At 43.6% G+C, this 18790-nt stretch overlaps 1 protein-coding gene across 2 annotated transcripts in view; it reads left to right on the forward strand.

Annotated features, from left to right (window-relative positions):
- The window catches only part of LOC112234352 (F-box only protein 41), a 90681-nt gene that overhangs the window by 12910 nt on the left and 58981 nt on the right, over positions 1-18790 (forward strand). For both annotated transcript variants that reach the window (XM_042329772.1, XM_042329771.1), the window contains exons 2-3: positions 12967-13860; positions 14285-14514. In XM_042329772.1, the coding sequence (XP_042185706.1) occupies positions 13267-13860; positions 14285-14514 (824 nt within the window). In that variant the 5' untranslated portion in view covers positions 12967-13266. The remainder of the gene's footprint in view (positions 1-12966; positions 13861-14284; positions 14515-18790) is intronic.

The raw sequence follows: 18790 nt of genomic DNA on the forward strand, positions 1-18790 counted from the left end.
ATGAGGAAAAGGAGATGGCCGGCAGCTGTGCGTCGAGATGCAAATTAGTTGGGACGAAGATGACAGCTAGCAGCGATCAACCAGCCAGCAGCCAGCCAGCCAACAGTGGCTTTTTTCCCCACATGTCACAAATAAACCAACTTGTACATGATTTAATTTGCCCTAAGTGTTTATACACGGGACTGAAAATCACTATAGACCCCACCAACAAGGGATTCTGTCATGACAGAATATGCACACTGTGAAGGTGATCGTGATACATTTAGGAGGAGTGTTTACACTTCCTCCAGGCTGCAGGAATGCTCCAGGGGAGATGTGGCATTTGACATAAATGTGAGGATGGGTCGGTCTTCTTGCCCACGAACTTGGACTTGGTTATGCAGCACTTAAGAAAATAAGCAACGGCCTAGGGATTCCTTCCTTGCGTCTCAGCTCATATCAGAGACATGACAGGAGAGTGACAGGTAAATAAAAGGGGAGTGTAGCCCAGTATTGTCAGGTGACTTTCTGTGTATAGATTTCCTTGCTCCAGCAAATGTATTCAGAGTGAATAAAACGGAGTGATAGGAAAACATAACTATACAATGAGACGGTCACATAGGCCTACAGTGTCCTATGGCTGGAGCCTACTGTGATTACTGAGAAATTAGCTTTACATATAGTAAATACATGCTGATATGCTAACGCTTACATAGGGTAACATGCTGCTATTTAGTCATGCAGTTATGACTAATGTCGACAGACACCATAATAAGTACTTTCCCCTTCCCACTTTAGTCGCAGAGATTCAGAGAGGGCTACAGTCATTGGAGAGTGCCACAAAGATAATTAGCAGAGTATATGCAGATATAGACCCAGACGTAGCAGATTTGCTGAAGGAGGATGCCATCATAGACATTCATGTATCCTTTGATGGCACGAGAGGATTCACTTCCAACTACGGGAATAGGTGTGTGTGTATAGACATTGTAACAGGTCTAGTGATAAGACTATGAGGTGTTGTCTTCCTACTGCCGTGCATGTGTGAGGAAAAGGAAACGTGGAATTAGTGAGGAGGAGTTCAGGGAATGGAAGGATTCACATGCAGATGACTATGCTCAAAACAAAGCAATGGAGCGGGATGCAGCTAAGCGCATGTGGGCCATGTGGGCCAGATCAGTCATTCGCCGCCACTTTCGTTACACCGAGATGCTCTCAGATGGTGACAGTCCTGCACACAAGGCAGTTGTCAAATTAGATCCCTACCCAGGCATTGAGATATGGAAACGAGAATGCATCAATCATGCCCACAAGAGGATGGGAACAGCGCTTCGTAAACTGAGTTCAGAGAAACGCCTTGGGGGGGTGAGGTGACGGGAAACTCACTGCACAGAAAATGTAAGAGTCTGCAAAAAACTATTACAGGGGTGCGATTCTTGATAACGAGTGTGATGTAGAGGGAAAGAAGAATGCTATCTGGGCTGGTCTTGTCCATTCCCTGTCAACTGACAAAATCCCTAATCACGGTAGATGCTTGTCATCTTGGTGCTGGTACCAGCGAGCCCTAGAAAATGGTGAAGATCCACCTAGTCACAAAAACCATGGAGGCCATACATTTTGGAATAGAGAGGTTGCACAGAAAATGCTACCTCCTATATCATAGGATGTCAAACGATAACCTCTGATTGGGAACCAAACCAACATAGAAATAAAGAAACTAGAATGCCCACCCTAGTCACACCCTGGCCTAACCAAAATAGAGAATAAAAACCTCTCTATGGCCAGGGCGTGACAATGTCTGAACTCTAATATGGTCGCGATGCCCTGAAACTGGTCTTCGTGGGGAAAAGCCTCATTGACACAGCAGCCAGTATGGCAGTAACCACTTTCAATAAGGGAGACGCTGCTATATCAAATGTGATGGACAAATTGTGGCTTGACTGCACTTTGGTGACACTGGAAGCAATCAGAGAGGAGGATGCAAGGCGTGTTGTGAGAGCTGATGCTGCTTCAACGGAGTGTGGCAAGCGTAGGCGCAGGTCCAATGACACAGTCAAGACAGTAAAGTGGCACCAGCAACAACTCAAAGAGGACCTTACATATGGGGCAGGCATAGCTGATTTAATGTTCTGCACATTTTAACAGCCATACAAAATCCTTGTATAATGTGACAAATTGAGCAAAGTGATATGAGAATTTTCCCAAAACTGCATATTTGTCCAACAGACCAGTATTCAAAGCATGTGCTCTATTGCTTGAAACAAATGTGTTAAACATGCTCATGTATTTGTAAAAGGTATATTTGATGTATATTTGTCAATTTAGAAGTGATATAAACTCAGCAAAGAAAAAGAAACGTCCCTGTTTCAGGACCCTGTCTTTCAAAGATAAAGTCCAAGAAACTTCACAGATCTTCATCGTAGAGGGTTTGAACACTGTTTCAATGCTTGTTCAGTGAACCATAAACAATTAATGAACATGTACCTGTGGAACGGTCGTTAATATTGACGGTATTAAAATTAATACCGTGGGTATTTCAAAATACCCTGGTATATGGTATACCACCCAAGCTGAATGCACTACTATATAGGGAGTAATTCGGGATGTAACCAGTCTGAACGTTAATCGCTCAAAACCTTGGCGGTAACCATTTTAATCGAATAACTGTGTTGCTCTATTTCACCGGGACACTTATGGCATAATTGATCTGGCGTTAATCCTGTCTCATTTCTATTTTGCTTCCTTCTCGTCTGGAAGCCTGAATAGAAACGGACGGCAATAAAAAGGTTTGTGAGACCGTTACAGTTTGCCTGCCAGCCAGGGAAGGCTATTTTAAACATTATATCTCTATTTTAAAGATTCCCTTCCATTTGTTTTGAAGGCCTAGTCCAGACTTGAAGAGCTGAGTTTCGGCACAGTAGGGTCATACAGGACATGAAGGGAAACAAAAAACTGAATGTCGTCAGTTAGAACAAAACCGTTTTCAATGCTGTGTAGACATGAGGATAAGTGATACAATAAAAAAGCATGAGCTGGCGCACACCCAGAAAAATTATTTTGTGTGGCGGTGCTGACTAACAGGGACTAAACTATAAAAATAGAGTTGCACACTCCATTTATAAACTCCCAGTAATGTTGGTGATTCTCCCAATAAATTACTTTGAGTTTATATATGGCGTGTGCGACTCTTTATTTTTATAGTTTAGTCCCCGTTAGTCAGCACCGCCACACAAAATAATTTTTACAATAACATACAGTAATGCCTGATACAGTAAATATCATTGTAGATCGATGCTGCACTGTGCTGCCTTGCACAAGACTGAACACAGTGGAAGCCCCAGGTGCTGTGTGTGTGTGTGTGTGTGTGTGTGTGTGTGTGTGTGTGTGTGTGTGTGTGTGTGTGTGTGTGTGTGTGTGTGTGTGTGTATGAGGAGATCCCCTCTCACAGTCATACAGTAGTTAGGGCTGTGGCAGTCTTGGAATTTTGGTAATTTGCCAGGCCATTGTACATGGTCATCGACAACCGTGTTTACATAGGTTTTTTTTAAGAAGCATATCCATTTGAAACTAGCCATTACACTTCGTTATTATCTTGGTATTTTATTATTATTCAGGTTATTACTTACAAATAGTAATCAACAAATTAAGAAATGCCAGTTTGGAGAGGATCTGTCACATTTTGGTATTGACACAACATCAACGGAGTCAAACTAAAGATATATGCCTACCTTGTCTGTTGGCTTTTCTGCATATAATTGTTTTCTTCAATAAGTGGACGCCGTAATGAAATAAATAATGTCATCTAAGCTACTGAGAGGCCTTTTAACTAGATTAAATCATCACAGGAGCGTTCGATTCTTATTAAAGAGATGGAGTTCAGTCAGGCTACTTTAGGAAACTTTCTGAATGGACATATAGGCCTATAGAGAATCCGCAAACTCACGCACTCACACCCCAGTAAAAGCACCAGTCAATCAAAGCCAACAGCGTCTTCAGACACGAGCAAATATTTCTCTTTTCCTTAAATGTATTAAACGTATGCCATAAGATATTTAACCAGGAAAGTATGAAGGGGACAGCTATGCTATAGTATGAAGTTGACAATCATTCAAATAGAAACAAATACACGCAACATGTCCATAGCCTATTTATCTGCAACGCTGATTACCATTTTCAAGTACTGTGAGGAACTATTCTAATTTGTGAAGTGAAGAAAAAACACTAAGAAGCCCAGTTGGGCACTTTCCCTACATTTGTGAGAAGCAGGCCAGGTACTTCTATGCGTGTTCAGGCGTGTGCGCTCCGTCGACATTAACAGGACAAAGAAATCAGGCACATGCTAATTGCTCACATGGAGCGTGTAAATGATATGAAATAAACCTATACTTGTTTCTTACAAGTGTAGCAAGTTGTGAACTCTGCAAATAACATTTCAACTCAGAGAATGCAACGGTAAATTACCGTAATTAATACATGCATTAGCAGAAATAAATGCAACTAAATTACAGGGATTAATGGTAAATTGTATGTTTTACAAACTGTAGTCTACCACCTGGGGATTCATAACAGTGCATTGCGGGCTGACACTGTATACCCTATACTATTCTACTTTGCGGGGATAGGAGGGCAGCACGTATTTTATTTTTATTTTCTTCGCCTAGGGCAGCATATTGGCCTGGTACGGGCCTGATCAGCTTTGATTAGTCTAAAAATGAATTCCGTATCAAACTATACCATGCCAGGTATTGGCCAAACAATTGCTTATAGTCATTAGTAAAAACTCCCCCTATTAGATAAAGTTTATCTACATGAAAATAGAGTTAATACAAAAAAAAAGAAAATGAATGTAGCCCTATTTAATTTTTAAAAAATGGTTATTTGATTTTCATGACAATCTCTTCATCCATAATCGTCAATTAAGTCACAGCCCTAACAGTAGTATACCATTCAGCCAGACCTGGGTTCAAATAGTATTTGAAGTGCCAAGTGAGTTTGCACTTTTGGGACTGTTCCATTGATTCAGATGCACAAGGCTAACTCAATGTGCATGGAAAAGGGATAGATATATCACCAGCGGCAAAATGTCAACAAAACTGGAGACACCTGTTGAAGCGAAAGTATATGAAAGATATCAAATACTCTTTGAACCCAGGTGTGTGTGTATATGACTATTGCATGTACTGTAGGCAGGCAGGTGGGGGATAGTGTAGACAGTGAGTGGGCTACAGCTTGAGTGTGTTTATGCTTGACTGAGGTAAACGCTGCATCGACAAGATCTCCCTGTGGTGTCATTTAGAGATGAAGCTATCTGATGTGCTGTCTTCTGTCTCCTGTTCTGTTTGGAACTGGATGTGTACACAGTCAGTTATCGAGGAGAATGCTTTAGAGGGGCTATTTTTGTCGAGCAAAAGTGTGTGTGAGGATAAACTGTACCAGTGTGTTTTGTGTGGGTGTGCGTGCGTGGCACGTGTGCATGTGCGCTACAGCAGTACATCCAAGTGAGTTCATACTGTGAGAGCAGGCCAGTGGGACGCCAATACATTCCAGTCAAAGGAAGTGACACGTGACTGACAAGCCACTTCACTTCCTTCCCGCCCAATTGGCCAATTACATCTCTCTGGATTGTGTCTTTTATCGTCTCTGACCACGGCCTTCCTGGTTTAATGAGCGGGTATACTCTGGCAGTGCTCTTCCCATTCTTGCTGATTTTCCACTCTTTTTCAAGAAGTGTGCCCTTGGGTGCTCCCTTTCATGGATTTAAAAGCATAGAAAATGGTGTGCATTGGAAGGTGGGAGTTTCCACTATTTTGCTTAAATCCATGCGAGAAAGTGCACACTACCTCAAATCGTATTTTTTCTTCTTTCAAAAACATTTTGATATTGATTTGCGCTTACCTGGCAGCAATGGAACTAATAGAATAGTCCCCAAAATGCAAACCCTGTTCAACTGGCAGTCCAGGTAAGCTTAGATGAACACTCAAAGTATTTGAAAGACGACAACCCCTTTTTGAATTCGGGGACTGGTCTAGGGATCACTGGTGTGTGAGAACACTGAGCTGAGTAAGGATGTGTCTGTGCCAGGCTAGTATGTTTACTATCATGCCTGCTTGGCATGTTAATAGGCATTATAGACCCTCATGCCTAATCCCCCTCCACTGAATGCCTAAAAGCCTACTCTGCCTAATTCGCTGGGTCTCAGACCTGTAACGCACAGGATCAGTGTCTGGAAGACATGTCTATTGAATAGGGAGTAACGCTGATGGGATTTTGTTTTGTCCAGCTCATCTAAAGCAGCACAAGCTAACATGCTAATCATAACGATAGCAATTTGTTCAAGGGGAAATTAACATGCCATCACGATGAGCTATTTTGCTAAGGTGAGGTTAGAGGTCGGCTGTGCTGCCCACAATATTTTCAGAGTCACGAATCATGAAGATTTGTCAGTGCTGTAATATGTGAGTTAAAGTTTAAAAGCGCTTCAGGGGGTTGTGTGGGGAGAGCTCACCTCTATGGCAGCAACACACTAATGTGCAAGCAGCTAATGTTGCTCTCTCCTATTAACAGATCCTCATAAGACTTTTTGTATTGTGGCTGAGAATTTTTTACATGTTTTTAAACTAGGGATGACGGTAGTTTGCAGTGGCATTCATCCAAATGATAACAAGAAAGATGTGGCCAACACAATTAAAGGATTTGAAGTATTCCAACATCTCTATTATAAGCTAAATAGATTTAGCATCAATTCTTAGGTTTGTTTTAAAAAAAAATGCACTTGAGCTAAATGTGGTTTTAACAGTGCTCATGTAACCGGTGTGAAATGGCTAGCTAGTTAGCGAGGTGCGCGCTAATAGCGTCTCAATCGGTGACATCGCTCGCTCGGAGACCTTGAAGTAGTTGCTCTGCAAGGGCCACCGCTTTTGTGGAGCGATGGGTAATGATGCTTCGTGGGAGGCAGTTGTTGCCCTGGTTCGAGCCCAGGTAGAGACGAGGAGAGGGACGGAAGCAACACTGTTTCACTCAATGATATGCAGTTTTGTCATGAGTCAGGACAGTAATGTTAGGCCACCAGTCAATTCCACAATCAATATGGTCAGGTCTGACTTAGCTGAAACCCCAACCTGTCAGTCTCTCGCTGTTACTCTGTACAAGTACCCACTACCTATACAGTATCTGACCTCAATGTCTCACATGCTGGACCTTTTTAGCCCAGCAGGCAATCTCTCTCTGCGCTGAAGCTAAATGTGCTTCACTAATTAGATCAGACGATACAGGGGACGCCACAATAGTTGCAGGAAAACCAAACAAATGCCATGCAGAATTAATTGGATTCAATTAAGCGAAGGGCATCACTTTCATAATTTTTTTAATCCCAATTTCATGGTATCCAATTGGTAGTAGTTACAGTCTTGTCTCATCGCTGCAACTCCGTACGGACTCAGGGGAGGCGAAGGTCGAGAGCCATGCGTCCTCCAAAACACAAGCCAACCAAGCCGCACTGCTTCTTGACACAATGTCCATCCAACCCGGAAGCCGGCCACACCAATGTGTCGGAGGAAACACCGTACACCTGGCGACCGTGTGCGCCTGGCCTGCCACAGGAGTCGCTAGTGTGCAATGAGACAAGGATATCCATGCCGGCCAAACTATCCCCTAACCCGGACGACACTGGGCAAATTGTGCGCCGCACCATGGGACTCCCGGCTGCGACAGAACCTGGACTCGAACCCAGAATCTCTAGCGACACAGCTAGCACTGCGGTGCAGTGCCTTAGACCACTGCGCCACTCGGGAGGCCACTTTCAGGTTAATTGCCCTGACGAACGGCAGGCTACGGCATTGTGATGTTCACCGCAGCGGCCCAGCTGCTCACGCTCTGCGTCCGAACTCTAATTGGCAGATGGCTGAGTGGACTCACTGGACTGTTAAATGCCATTAACATGGACCCTACTGTTGTAGCCTGCTGTTGTCACACTGACTGACAGATATTCAGAGCTAAATTCACTCATTTAAATAGGAAAGGGATCAGATTTGACCTGCTTGGTCAGATTTAAAAAAAAAAAAAAACATTTTGGGGGCTGTGTTCATCAACACTCACTGTCTGGAATAAACCGGGCCCCAGCTCTGTTTGTTTTGTCTGGCCAAATCCTGTGGTCGTTGTCAACCGGACCTGGCTAGTTTTGGGATGACTTTGACAGGCAGAATCCAGAATCAAAAGGCCTGCAAGGGAAGGGAAGGGCAGATAGAAGAAGAAGAACAACCGGGTAGAGTGAGGCGACCACAACGTGAGCAGAATTGTGAGGCTTTGACCGTGGCGCCAGGGGTAAGGCGGGTCCACTGTGCCAGACATGCAGCCTGGGTCAACCCTCTAGACTTCGTTGTTAGCGACTTAGCATGGTTGCCCTGAAGATGTAGCGAGCGAGGACGGTGGTAAACAGACTAATAGGCTCTATGTTTACCTCTCCACTCCCCGATGTCTATCCACTCGGAATGCACCGTACTAAGGGGGAGGGAGGGAGCAAGAGATGGTGAGGGAGTGATAGAGCAAGAGAACGTGAGGGGCAGGGGAAGGGGCCAGAGAAACTTTTTTTCCCCCCCGTTTTTTTCTAATTTTTTAAACATTTTAATATGTTTTTCATTTGTTGTTTTTCTTTTCTTTTTTCTCCCTCTGCTCTCCACTGTCTGTTATAACGGGCAGTGTCCATCTGGTCTGTGTGTCTCTGGGGTCACTTAGCTGTTATAAAACCATTATCCATTGACGTTGATATGTGTAGGAATAATTGAATTAGCCTTGTAGGCTATTAGTTGAATGGAGATGTATTGGATAAGGCTTGTCTAGTGAAACAGCTTTAACCAAGTCATATTCTGATCGTTCTAATCTATAATTGGGGATGATAGGATCGAAAGATGTCTATCGTTCTATATTTTATTGCTAACCAAATGGTAATAATTCAACTGATAAGACAATGCATTGAAGGGGAAGAGAAGGGCTTTCAGCAGCAATTTACATCCTCGGCAGTGTCTCGACCTTGTCACTGAAATGTCAGATGTTTCTAAAAATGAGCTCAGCCTGTCAGTTGTCCCCTCTAAAACTATGTTTGTCCTAAATGGCACCCTATTCGCTCTATAGTGCACTACTTTTGACCAGGACCTATAGGGTGCCATTTGGGACACAAAGCTGTGCTGCCTGTTCTTGTTTCCAGCATTGACTCTGCAGCACACTGCATCAACAAACATCATACTCAAACAAGCACCCTTTGAATGGTCCGCTGGTCAATCTCTAAGGCATTCTTAGTCGATCACCAAACATTTATGTAAAAAAACAAAACAAAGCCTCGCATTCCTATTTAAAAACAAATTGTTTCATGTTTTTGCGGTGGATGCAGTTGATTCCGCAGCCCTGGCACCAGGACGGCAAAGTGTTCCCATGTTGAACCATTTTATGTTTCTGAAGGTAGAACGCCGCCTACCCGGGCATGACCAGAGAGCAAATCGAGTGCACCTATAGGCCTACAGCTGGCCAATCGGATAGCTCAGATCACCGAATCTGCAGTTTCCTTGAGCCATAGACTGTAAAAAGAAGCCTCGAACGCAAAGTAAAATGGATACTGTGAGATTACAAAACTTTTAAAACCATGACGGGAGAGACTCGCGGAATACAGTGAAGAGCTGCTGTTTGAGTAAGTTCATGTTGAAGTTGTTATTCAGCACTGTCAACACATTTATAAAACCATAAAATGCACATTCTCCCTAATTCCACTCACACTACAACCAGCTGCAATGAATGAGCAGGGTTCTGATAAAAGCTTGCATTATTATTATTATTATTATTATTATTATTATTATTATAGGCTTGTCTTTTTTTATATTGAGGAGTATTTCACTTTCTCTGGTCATAAGAGTAACAACATGAATTGGTGCAGGAGGCAGAAATAATGCAGTGCGACTTGAGTTTCGCCGTCAGCTGGAAGACTGTGTCCCCTTTCTCTCAGCAGAGGGAGGGAGAGAGGAGGAAGGGTGAGATGCTGCCTCACCGCTACTCCCCTCCCTGCCCTCAGACTGACCAACCGATGCTATTACCAGTGTCCAATCCCTACAATTAAAATGGAAAGAGAAGAACAACAATTGCAGGGCAAGTCAAACATAGCCAATATGCAGTGATAATGTACTGGGCCTATAGCCTACTGCACAAAGCTGTTTTTAGTTGGTTAATGTTGCATAGGCTTACGTTTTTGTCCTGTGAAAAAATAAAATAATCTGTGCTGTAGATCTCAGCTTGCATTTCTACTCAAAGCGATCTTGACTCAAAGGTTGGTGACCACCGCTTTAGCTACATCTTAACTATACATAACTCAAATCAATTTTACCACAATGATTCAGTAGATCAGGGGTCTCCAACAGGTCGATCGCAAGCTACCAGTAGCTCGTAGCCCACCTATGAGTAGCTCGCTAAACATTTCCCAAAGTACATGCAATTTTCACGTGTTCCATCTTAAACTGTCATAAACAGATCTCACAAGTATCAGACACTGCAAGCTCCCACCTATCTAGTGAACGCAACATTTGACATTATCCCACCCCAGGTTAGCTACTATTGGCTTAAAAAGCCAAACCTAACACTATCTGCCAATGAATTTCCAGCAATATTGCCCATTTTTGTCTGTGTGGTGCGGGTGTTTGTCTATCACTCCGTGTGTAGCCAGTAGTGATGAGTCGTTTGTTCACAAACTGCTCTTTTTGAACGGCTCTTTTTGGCGAACATCAAATCCCATATGTGAAAGATGTTCATTTGACTCTCTGATTTGCGTACTTTTACTATTGTCATTTGAGCTCTGGACATCTCATCTGCAGATAAATTATAAAAACATTATCCAAAGATTGTTTGTGCACTGAGGAATTACCATCTAGTGAGAAGAGAGCCTCATTGTTTTAGGGTTTAAATTAGAGATTGACCATTTTTTCATGGTTTTAGTTCACTTTCTAAGCATCACTGAACCAAGAGGCGTTTGAGAGCCAAATGATCCTGCTCACAGAAAAGACTCGTAATGCCCATCACTAGCGGTCGATGTGATGACTGTCTTGTGTGTTGACAGAAATGCTTTTCTCAAAACCTTCTCAATTATGGGCAGAAAGATGAATTCAACTATCTTTCATCGAATCAGATGGCATATTCTTTACAAAACCATTTGATGTTGCCAATTATTTTAATGATTACTTCATTGGCAAAGTGGGCAAACTTAGGCAGGAAATGCCAACAACGAACAGTGAGAAATTGTATTCAGGCATAAAAATAAAAAATAATGAAAGAAAAGCAGTACAAGTTTGGATTTTGTGAAGTTAGTGTGGGAGATGTGGGGAAATTATTGTTAACGATCAATAATGACAAACCTCCTGGCATTGACCACTTAGATGGAAAGCTACTGAGGATGGTGGCGGACTCTATAGCCACTCCTATCTGTCATATCTTTAATCTGAGCCTAGAGGAAAGTCTTTGTCCTCAGGCCTGGAGGGAAGCCAAAGTAATTCTGCTACCCAAGAGTGGTAAAGCGGCCTTTAATGGTTGTAACAGCAGACCTATAAACTTGCTGCCAGCTCTTAGCAAACTGTTGGGAAAAAATGTGTTTGACCAAATACAATGCCATTTCTCTGTAAACAAATTAACAACAGATGTTCAGCATGCTTATAGAGAAGGGCAGTCAACATGTACTGCACTGACACAAATGACATGATTGGTTGAAATAAATCGCTAATAAGAGGATTGTGGGAGCTGTACTATTAGATTTCAGTGCAGCCTTTGATATTATTGACCTGTTGTTGAAAAAACATACACTACCGTTCAAAAGTTTGGGGTCACTTAGAAATGTCCTTGTTTTTGAAAAATAAGCAAAAGAAATGTGTCCATTAAAATACCACCAAATTGATCAGAAATACAGTGTAGACATTGTTAATGTTGTAAATGACTATTGTAGCTGGAAACGGCAGATTTTTAATGGAATATCTACATCGGGGTACAGAGGCCCATTATCAGCAACCATCACTCCTGTGTTCCAATGGCACGTTGTGTTAGCTAATCCAAGTTGATCATTTTAAAAGGTGAATTGATCATTAGAAAACCCTTTTGCAATTATGTTAGCACAGCTGAAAACTGTTATGATTTAAAGAAGCAATAAAACTGGCCATCTTTAGACTAGTTAAGTATCTGGAGCATCAGCATTTGTGGGTTCGATTACAGGCTCAAAATGGCTAGAAGCAAAGCACTTCTGAAACTCGTCAGTCTATTCTTGTTCTGAGAGATCAAGGCTATTCCATGCAAGAAATTGCCAAGAAACTGAAGATCTCGTACAACACTGTGTACTACTCCCTACACAGAACAGCGCAAACTGTCTCTAATCAGAATAGAAAGAGTGGGAGGCCCCGGTGCACAACTGAGCAAGGACAAGTACATTAGAGTGTCTAGTTTGAGAAACAGACGCCTCACAAGTCCTCAACTGGTAGCTTCATTAAATAGTACCTGTAAAACACCAGTCTCAACGTCAACAGTGAAGAGGTGACTCCGGGATGCAGGCCTTCTAGGAAGAGTTGCAAAGAAAAAGCCATATCTCAGACTGGCCAATAAAAAGAAAAGATTAAGATGGGCAAAAGAACACAGACACTGGACAGGGGAACTCTGCCTAGAAGGCCAGCATCATGACCCTCCAGCATGACAATGCCACCAGCCATACTGCTCGTTCTGTGTGTGATTTCCTGCAAGACAGGAATGTCAGTGTTCTGCCATGGCCAACAAAGAGCCCGGATCTCAATCCCATTGAGCACGTCTGGGACCTGCTGTTCCATTTATGACTTGTCAAAACTATAGTTTGTCAACAATAAATTTGTGGAGTGGTTTGAAAAACTAGTTTTAATGATTCCAACCTAAGTGTATGTAAACTTCCGACTTCACCTGTAAGAAATGCAAATAATGTCCTAAACTCTCTTTCGCTGTTTCTTTCAGGGCCAAAGGTTCATGGTGAGGCAGAAGTAACGGTGACGAGGAACAAATCAACAACCTAAGAAGATTCTGAATCTGCGGGTTTGTGTGTGTCAGACTGTCAGTATGTGTGATGGCGTGAATGGCCTTTGGTCTAATTCTCGCCTCCCTCAGACATCCGTCTTCCTTCTCGCCCTCATCTAACTCTCACCACCACCATTTTTGTACCATGAGAGGACCCGCCCAGTACTCCGTGAGTAGTACGCCCGCGGCGTGTCTGCGCCGCTGTGCCGCGTGAGGGGCCCCCCGCCGGCCTTTCGCGGAATGGCTTCTTTGGACCTGCCCTACCGCTGTCCTCGTTGCGGGGAGCACAAACGCTTCCGGTCGCTGTCCTCCCTCCGTGCCCACCTGGAGTACAGCCATACCTACGAGACGCTCTACGTGCTCTCCAAGTCCAACAGCGTGTGTGACGCCGCTGCACTACTCCCCCTGGTGGCCGACAGAGACCTTCTCCTCGCTCCTTCTGCCCCCGGCAGCAACCGCAGCAACAACAACGACCCCTTCGACGGACTTCAACTCCGGTCTTCCGCCTTCAGGGACTTCAAGGAGCGTCGCTTCCCGTGCCGCGAGCTTCCCTGTCCCGACGACCTCGGTGGTTTGTCCACAACGTCCAACGCCGCGGCTCTCTACATCCCCAATGTAGAGTTCCCCCTGGGGGAGATCTTTGTGAAGAAAGCCATGAGTGCAGCCGGTGACCATCACGGTTCCCACAGCAACCAAAGCACGGCCGTGGCGGTGGCGGCGAATGTGGCGGCGAGCGCAGTGGAGGCGGCCTATGAGGAGGGTCTGGCCAGGCTGAAGGCAAGGGCCTTTGAGCGTCTGGAGCTGGACGAGAGGCTGGAGAAACTCTCAGAGGAGGTAATGGTAATCATCTACGTTTATTTATTTCAGTTTTTCCCTAACCTCTCCTTGAGTACCCCGAGCCATTCCACTTATTCAATGTATAATATATACCAGTACTACCACACCTAATTCATTTGGTGAACTTATCACCAAGCCCACTAAGCTCATTAATTGAATCAGGCTTGTTCTAGAATGCTAATATGTGGAATACTAATACTCAATAAGAGGTTTGGGAAACACTGATTTATTTCATTTCTTCCCATCACTACCCTTCTTTGGAAGAGAAAAGTAAAAAAATATATATATTTATTGGTATTTTCTCCCCTTTTTTCAGAATATGTTTTTCTTCTGTATTTTACATATGTACCAACAAACTCAAATAAAAAGTACTTCCCATCACCACCACTGGACTGGAACCAAAATCCCTCCTCCATTGCAGGTGGAGCAGAAGATAGCTGCACGTGTGGGCCGGCTGCAGACAGAGCTGGAGAGGAAGAGCGGCGAGCTGGAGCGGGCCAAGCATGAGAGCGAGCGGCTGGGCCAGGAGAAACAGGACCTGGAGGACAAGGCATCGGAGCTCTCCCGCCAGGTGGATGTTTCGGTGGAGATGCTGGCCAACCTCAAGCAGGACCTGGTCAGCAAGGAGGAGGAGCTCACCCACAAACAACAGTGAGTCAGACAATATAGCGGTTTACCTTTACTGTGTAGGCCTTGTGTAGCTGTACTGTTGCTACCAGTAGGATAGGGGTGTGCCAATCTGGCCATACTTGTAATTGTATCCGTAAATTGGCAGTTGATAGTTGGATCAGATGATACTCGTGATTGTGAAAAACAAAATAGTTTTTATATGCCTAAGTAGATGTTGGCAAAATACCTCATCTCCCTGCAGGTTTATAGACCAAAAAGGCTGGTGTGTGTGTGTGTGTGTTGTAGTGGAAATTTCCTGTATTACCAAATCATGAGAGCAAACCACACACAAGTCAGAGTTATCATAAAGTCCATCTTTAATTATATGAGCTCCATCACAACCCTGTGACTCTCAGATTAATTCAGTGTCTATAAATGAATTCTCTGTGAGTGCTTACACATTGCAACTGAGATCCTTTATAGCAAAGACACACATAGCCAGACAGCATTGGCTATAAATTATCATTCAGCTTTGTCTCCTAAACTATGTTCTTATCTCGCTCTTGGTACCATTCAGGACCAAAAACTAGCATATATCAAATACACCCCTCCTGGACAAGATCACAGAGACACAGTGACTGGCACACAGACATTGTGGAGCCAAGAGATAATTGGTTCCCCCTCAATCATCCCTTAACATGGTTTAAAAGATATGTTTACATATGAAGACAAGCTTGACCTCTCCCCTCTCTGCGGCCCAAGTAACTGAACCCAGGACAGAGAAAGGATAACTGCAAATGGCCACCACTATAGTACAACAAGATACATTCTAAATGAGATGTAAGCATATAATGAAAATAAAACATCTTATCTATGTTACCCAACTATTCTGATTAATCCCCAACAGTGCGTGTGTGTGTGTGTGTGTCCCTCAACTTGCAGCAGGCCGGGCAGAAAAGTTTGCTGTTACTCAGTCAGAATGTGCATGGGCGGTTCATATTTTCTCCCTACCCTCGGCCTGCTTGTTAGATATTATGCTTGCTAGTTGGCAAACACCCTCACCATTTGATTTATCATAGTAGTAGGCGAACAGGAGGCAGCAGCGATCGAAACGATCAGACCGAAAACAACATGCAAGTGAAGCGTGTGGACAGAGAAATACAAGCTTCACTCTATTGAATCAGTGCAGCAGGATCAACGTACAGCCTGCCTTTCTGTTTACAGACAGGATAACTAGCCAGTTGAGTTATTTTAGACCACGTAGCACTGTGCGCTTGATTGAAAGTTGGGCGCTGCCACCCAGATTATTTTTTAAATAAAAAAAATACTTTGATCATAGGAAAATTGCCTATATCTTTTAAGATGCTTGTTTTCTCCGACTACTCGCCACACCCCTACGGGCTTACCCACAAACAGTGAGTCTGATGATAGAGGCCTACTGTTGCTTTACTGTTAGCAGTATGAGCTCACCCACAAACTGTGAGTCTGATGATAGAGGCCTACTCTAAACCTTTCATGTATATACCTACAGTAGCTCTTTACTGTTGCAAGTGAGTCAGACCACATACTGTACAGGTTTAGCTTTACGGTGTATTCTTAGTGGCTGTGATATCCACGTGTGAGTTTGTGTTTATCTGGACCCTTGTGGATAAGTGAGCCAATATACAGAAGCTGTTGCTAGTGCCACATACCGAGAAGGTTTGGACCCTGGTTTTCCTGCCAAACAGTCAGGAGGCATCACATTGTTTTGACTTTAATTTTGTGATGTTTGTGTCCGTAACTCCATGTGTGAATGTGTGTTTGCCTGGACCCTTGTGGATAACTCACAGCTGATGATGGCTGCTGGGTGCTTTGGTCTCTCTCCCCATTCACACAGTTGTCCACAGCTGTGTCAGTGTTACTGATGCATGGCTGAACTCTGAGGGTAAACCGAACAGTGACCCCGACATGGATGGTATGACGCTCTCTCTTACCCTCCTTTCTCTTTCCCTCTCCTTCTCTTTCTCTTACCCTCCTCTCTCTCTCTCTCTCTCTCTCCCCCTCTGGCTCTCTCTGTCTGTCCACACACGCTCTCTCTCTTTTGATGGTGTGATTCTCTGTGGACGTCCAGTCCTCCAGATGTGGCCTTGCTGCCGTCTCCATAACTCTGTGCCTGAAGCGTGCCTATCGACTGCTGTCTCCATGTCACTCAGTGCCTCAGCATGCTCATTGGCCAGTCAGGCTGAAGGGTGGCTTGGACAGCAACATCTGGCCAATAGGAGACAATCTGGACCAGTATCACATAGGCTCAAACCACCTGGCCTACTATGTTTGGGGCAGCTTCAACAAGGCATAGTCATTACACTTATTTCAGTCAGGGGGTGAATGGGGAATATGAGAATAGCTGGCACACTTTATTGTGGTGGTTCAGTTTAGGGTTTGTTTGCGAGTAAGATTTTCTCACTTAGATGGATTACATCCTCACTCATCGGATGTTCTATAATGATTTATAGTTTATAAAACATACGAATGAGCTTGTTAAACTAAGATTTAAAGTGGGCTATTTTTACAGACACAGATATGGTCTCTTAAGTCGCCAGGAAGCAGATTGTGCAGTCAACCTTTCAACCTGTTCTTAATTAGGGTGGAACTATTTATCAAAGTACAGCTGCCTCTACTTTTAAACCTCCCCGGATGTCGTTTTTCATAGCGCCCTTTGTTTTGTCACAGGAGACTGTTTTTATTACTCATCACTGTATTCTTTACCAAAAGGTTGGCTGTGCTTCTTTTGAAGTTACGTAGATCACATCTTTACGCTCTTTTCGTTCACAAGCTTCCGACTTACCTAACTTCACTGTTAAGATTTAAAATTGATTTAAAAAAACAAACTGTCTCCCCTATAACAACACATCGCTCTCCTCTCCTCCATCAAACACATTCCAAAGCCTTCTGGCTTTTTACAGAGAACCCTTAACTTCTGACACTAAACCCATTCTCTTCCACTCTTCCTATTCAAGGCTTCTTCTTCTCTATCATTTATTTAATATCTCAATGTTCAAAATGTCGAATTCAACAACATGTTTGGAATGATCTCCAAAATACATGTTGAATAGATACTTTAGTGTCCCTAGGGCAGTTCAGGCAGTTCTTATCATGAAGAATGTTTTTTGTTGATGGTTTTGGGTGTATTTATGTTTGTCCAATATGTGTTGCCTTGTATTTGATTTGTTTTATATTGTATTTGATTGTTGATGTATTTTTATGAAATTGTACATGCAAGGCTCCCACGTAAGAGACACCGGTCTCAATGGTGACTCCCTGATTTAAATGAAGGTAAATTAAAAGGATTGGTACTGTAAGTTTAGCTCAGCTAGCATTAGTGATGCGTTGGACCGTTAATAGAAGAGGCACACAGAGCATCACTGCACAGTGTAGGATGTTAAAGCATAAAGCAACCCCTTCCTCTTTCTGTCTGTCCTTATCCTTACCACTTCCTCCTCTGACTCAGCAGTTAGTCTGCTTATCAGTGTAGGATGTTAAAGCAACCCCTTCCTCTTTCTGTCTGTCCTTATCCTTACCACTTCCTCCTCTGACTCAGCAGTTAGTCTGCTTATCAGTGTAGGATGTTAAAGCAACCCCTTCCTCTTTCTGTCTGTCCTTATCCTTACCACTTCCTCCTCTGACTCAGCAGTTATTCTGCTTATCAGTGTAGGATGTTAAAGCAACCCCTTCCTCTTTCTGTCTGTCCTTATCCTTACCACTTCCTCCTCTGACTCAGCAGTTAGTCTGCTTATCAGTGTAGGATGTTAAAGCAACCCCTTCCTCTTTCTGTCTGTGCTTATCCTTACCACTTCCTCCTCTGACTCAGCAGTTAGTCTGCTTATCAGTGTAGGATGTTAAAGCAACCCCTTCCTCTTTCTGTCTGTCCTTATCCTTACCACTTCCTCCTCTGACTCAGCAGTTAGTCTGCTTATCAGTGTAGGATGTTAAAGCAACCCCTTCCTCTTTCTGTCTGTCCTTATCCTTACCACTTCCTCCTCTGACTCAGCAGTTAGTCTGCTTATCAGTGTAGGATGTTAAAGCAACCCCTTCCTCTTTCTGTCTGTCCTTATCCTTACCACTTCCTCCTCTGACTCAGCAGTTAGTCTGCTTATCAGTGTAGGATGTTAAAGCAACCCCTTCCTCTTTCTGTCTGTGCTTATCCTTACCACTTCCTCCTCTGACTCAGCAGTTAGTCTGCTTATCAGTGTAGGATGTTAAAGCAACCCCTTCCTCTTTCTGTCTGTCCTTATCCTTACCACTTCCTCCTCTGACTCAGCAGTTCGTCTGCTTATCTGTA

The sequence above is a fragment of the Oncorhynchus tshawytscha genome, linkage group LG11 (genome assembly GCF_018296145.1).
Source record: "Oncorhynchus tshawytscha isolate Ot180627B linkage group LG11, Otsh_v2.0, whole genome shotgun sequence".
NCBI classification, from domain to species: Eukaryota; Metazoa; Chordata; class Actinopteri; order Salmoniformes; family Salmonidae; genus Oncorhynchus; species Oncorhynchus tshawytscha.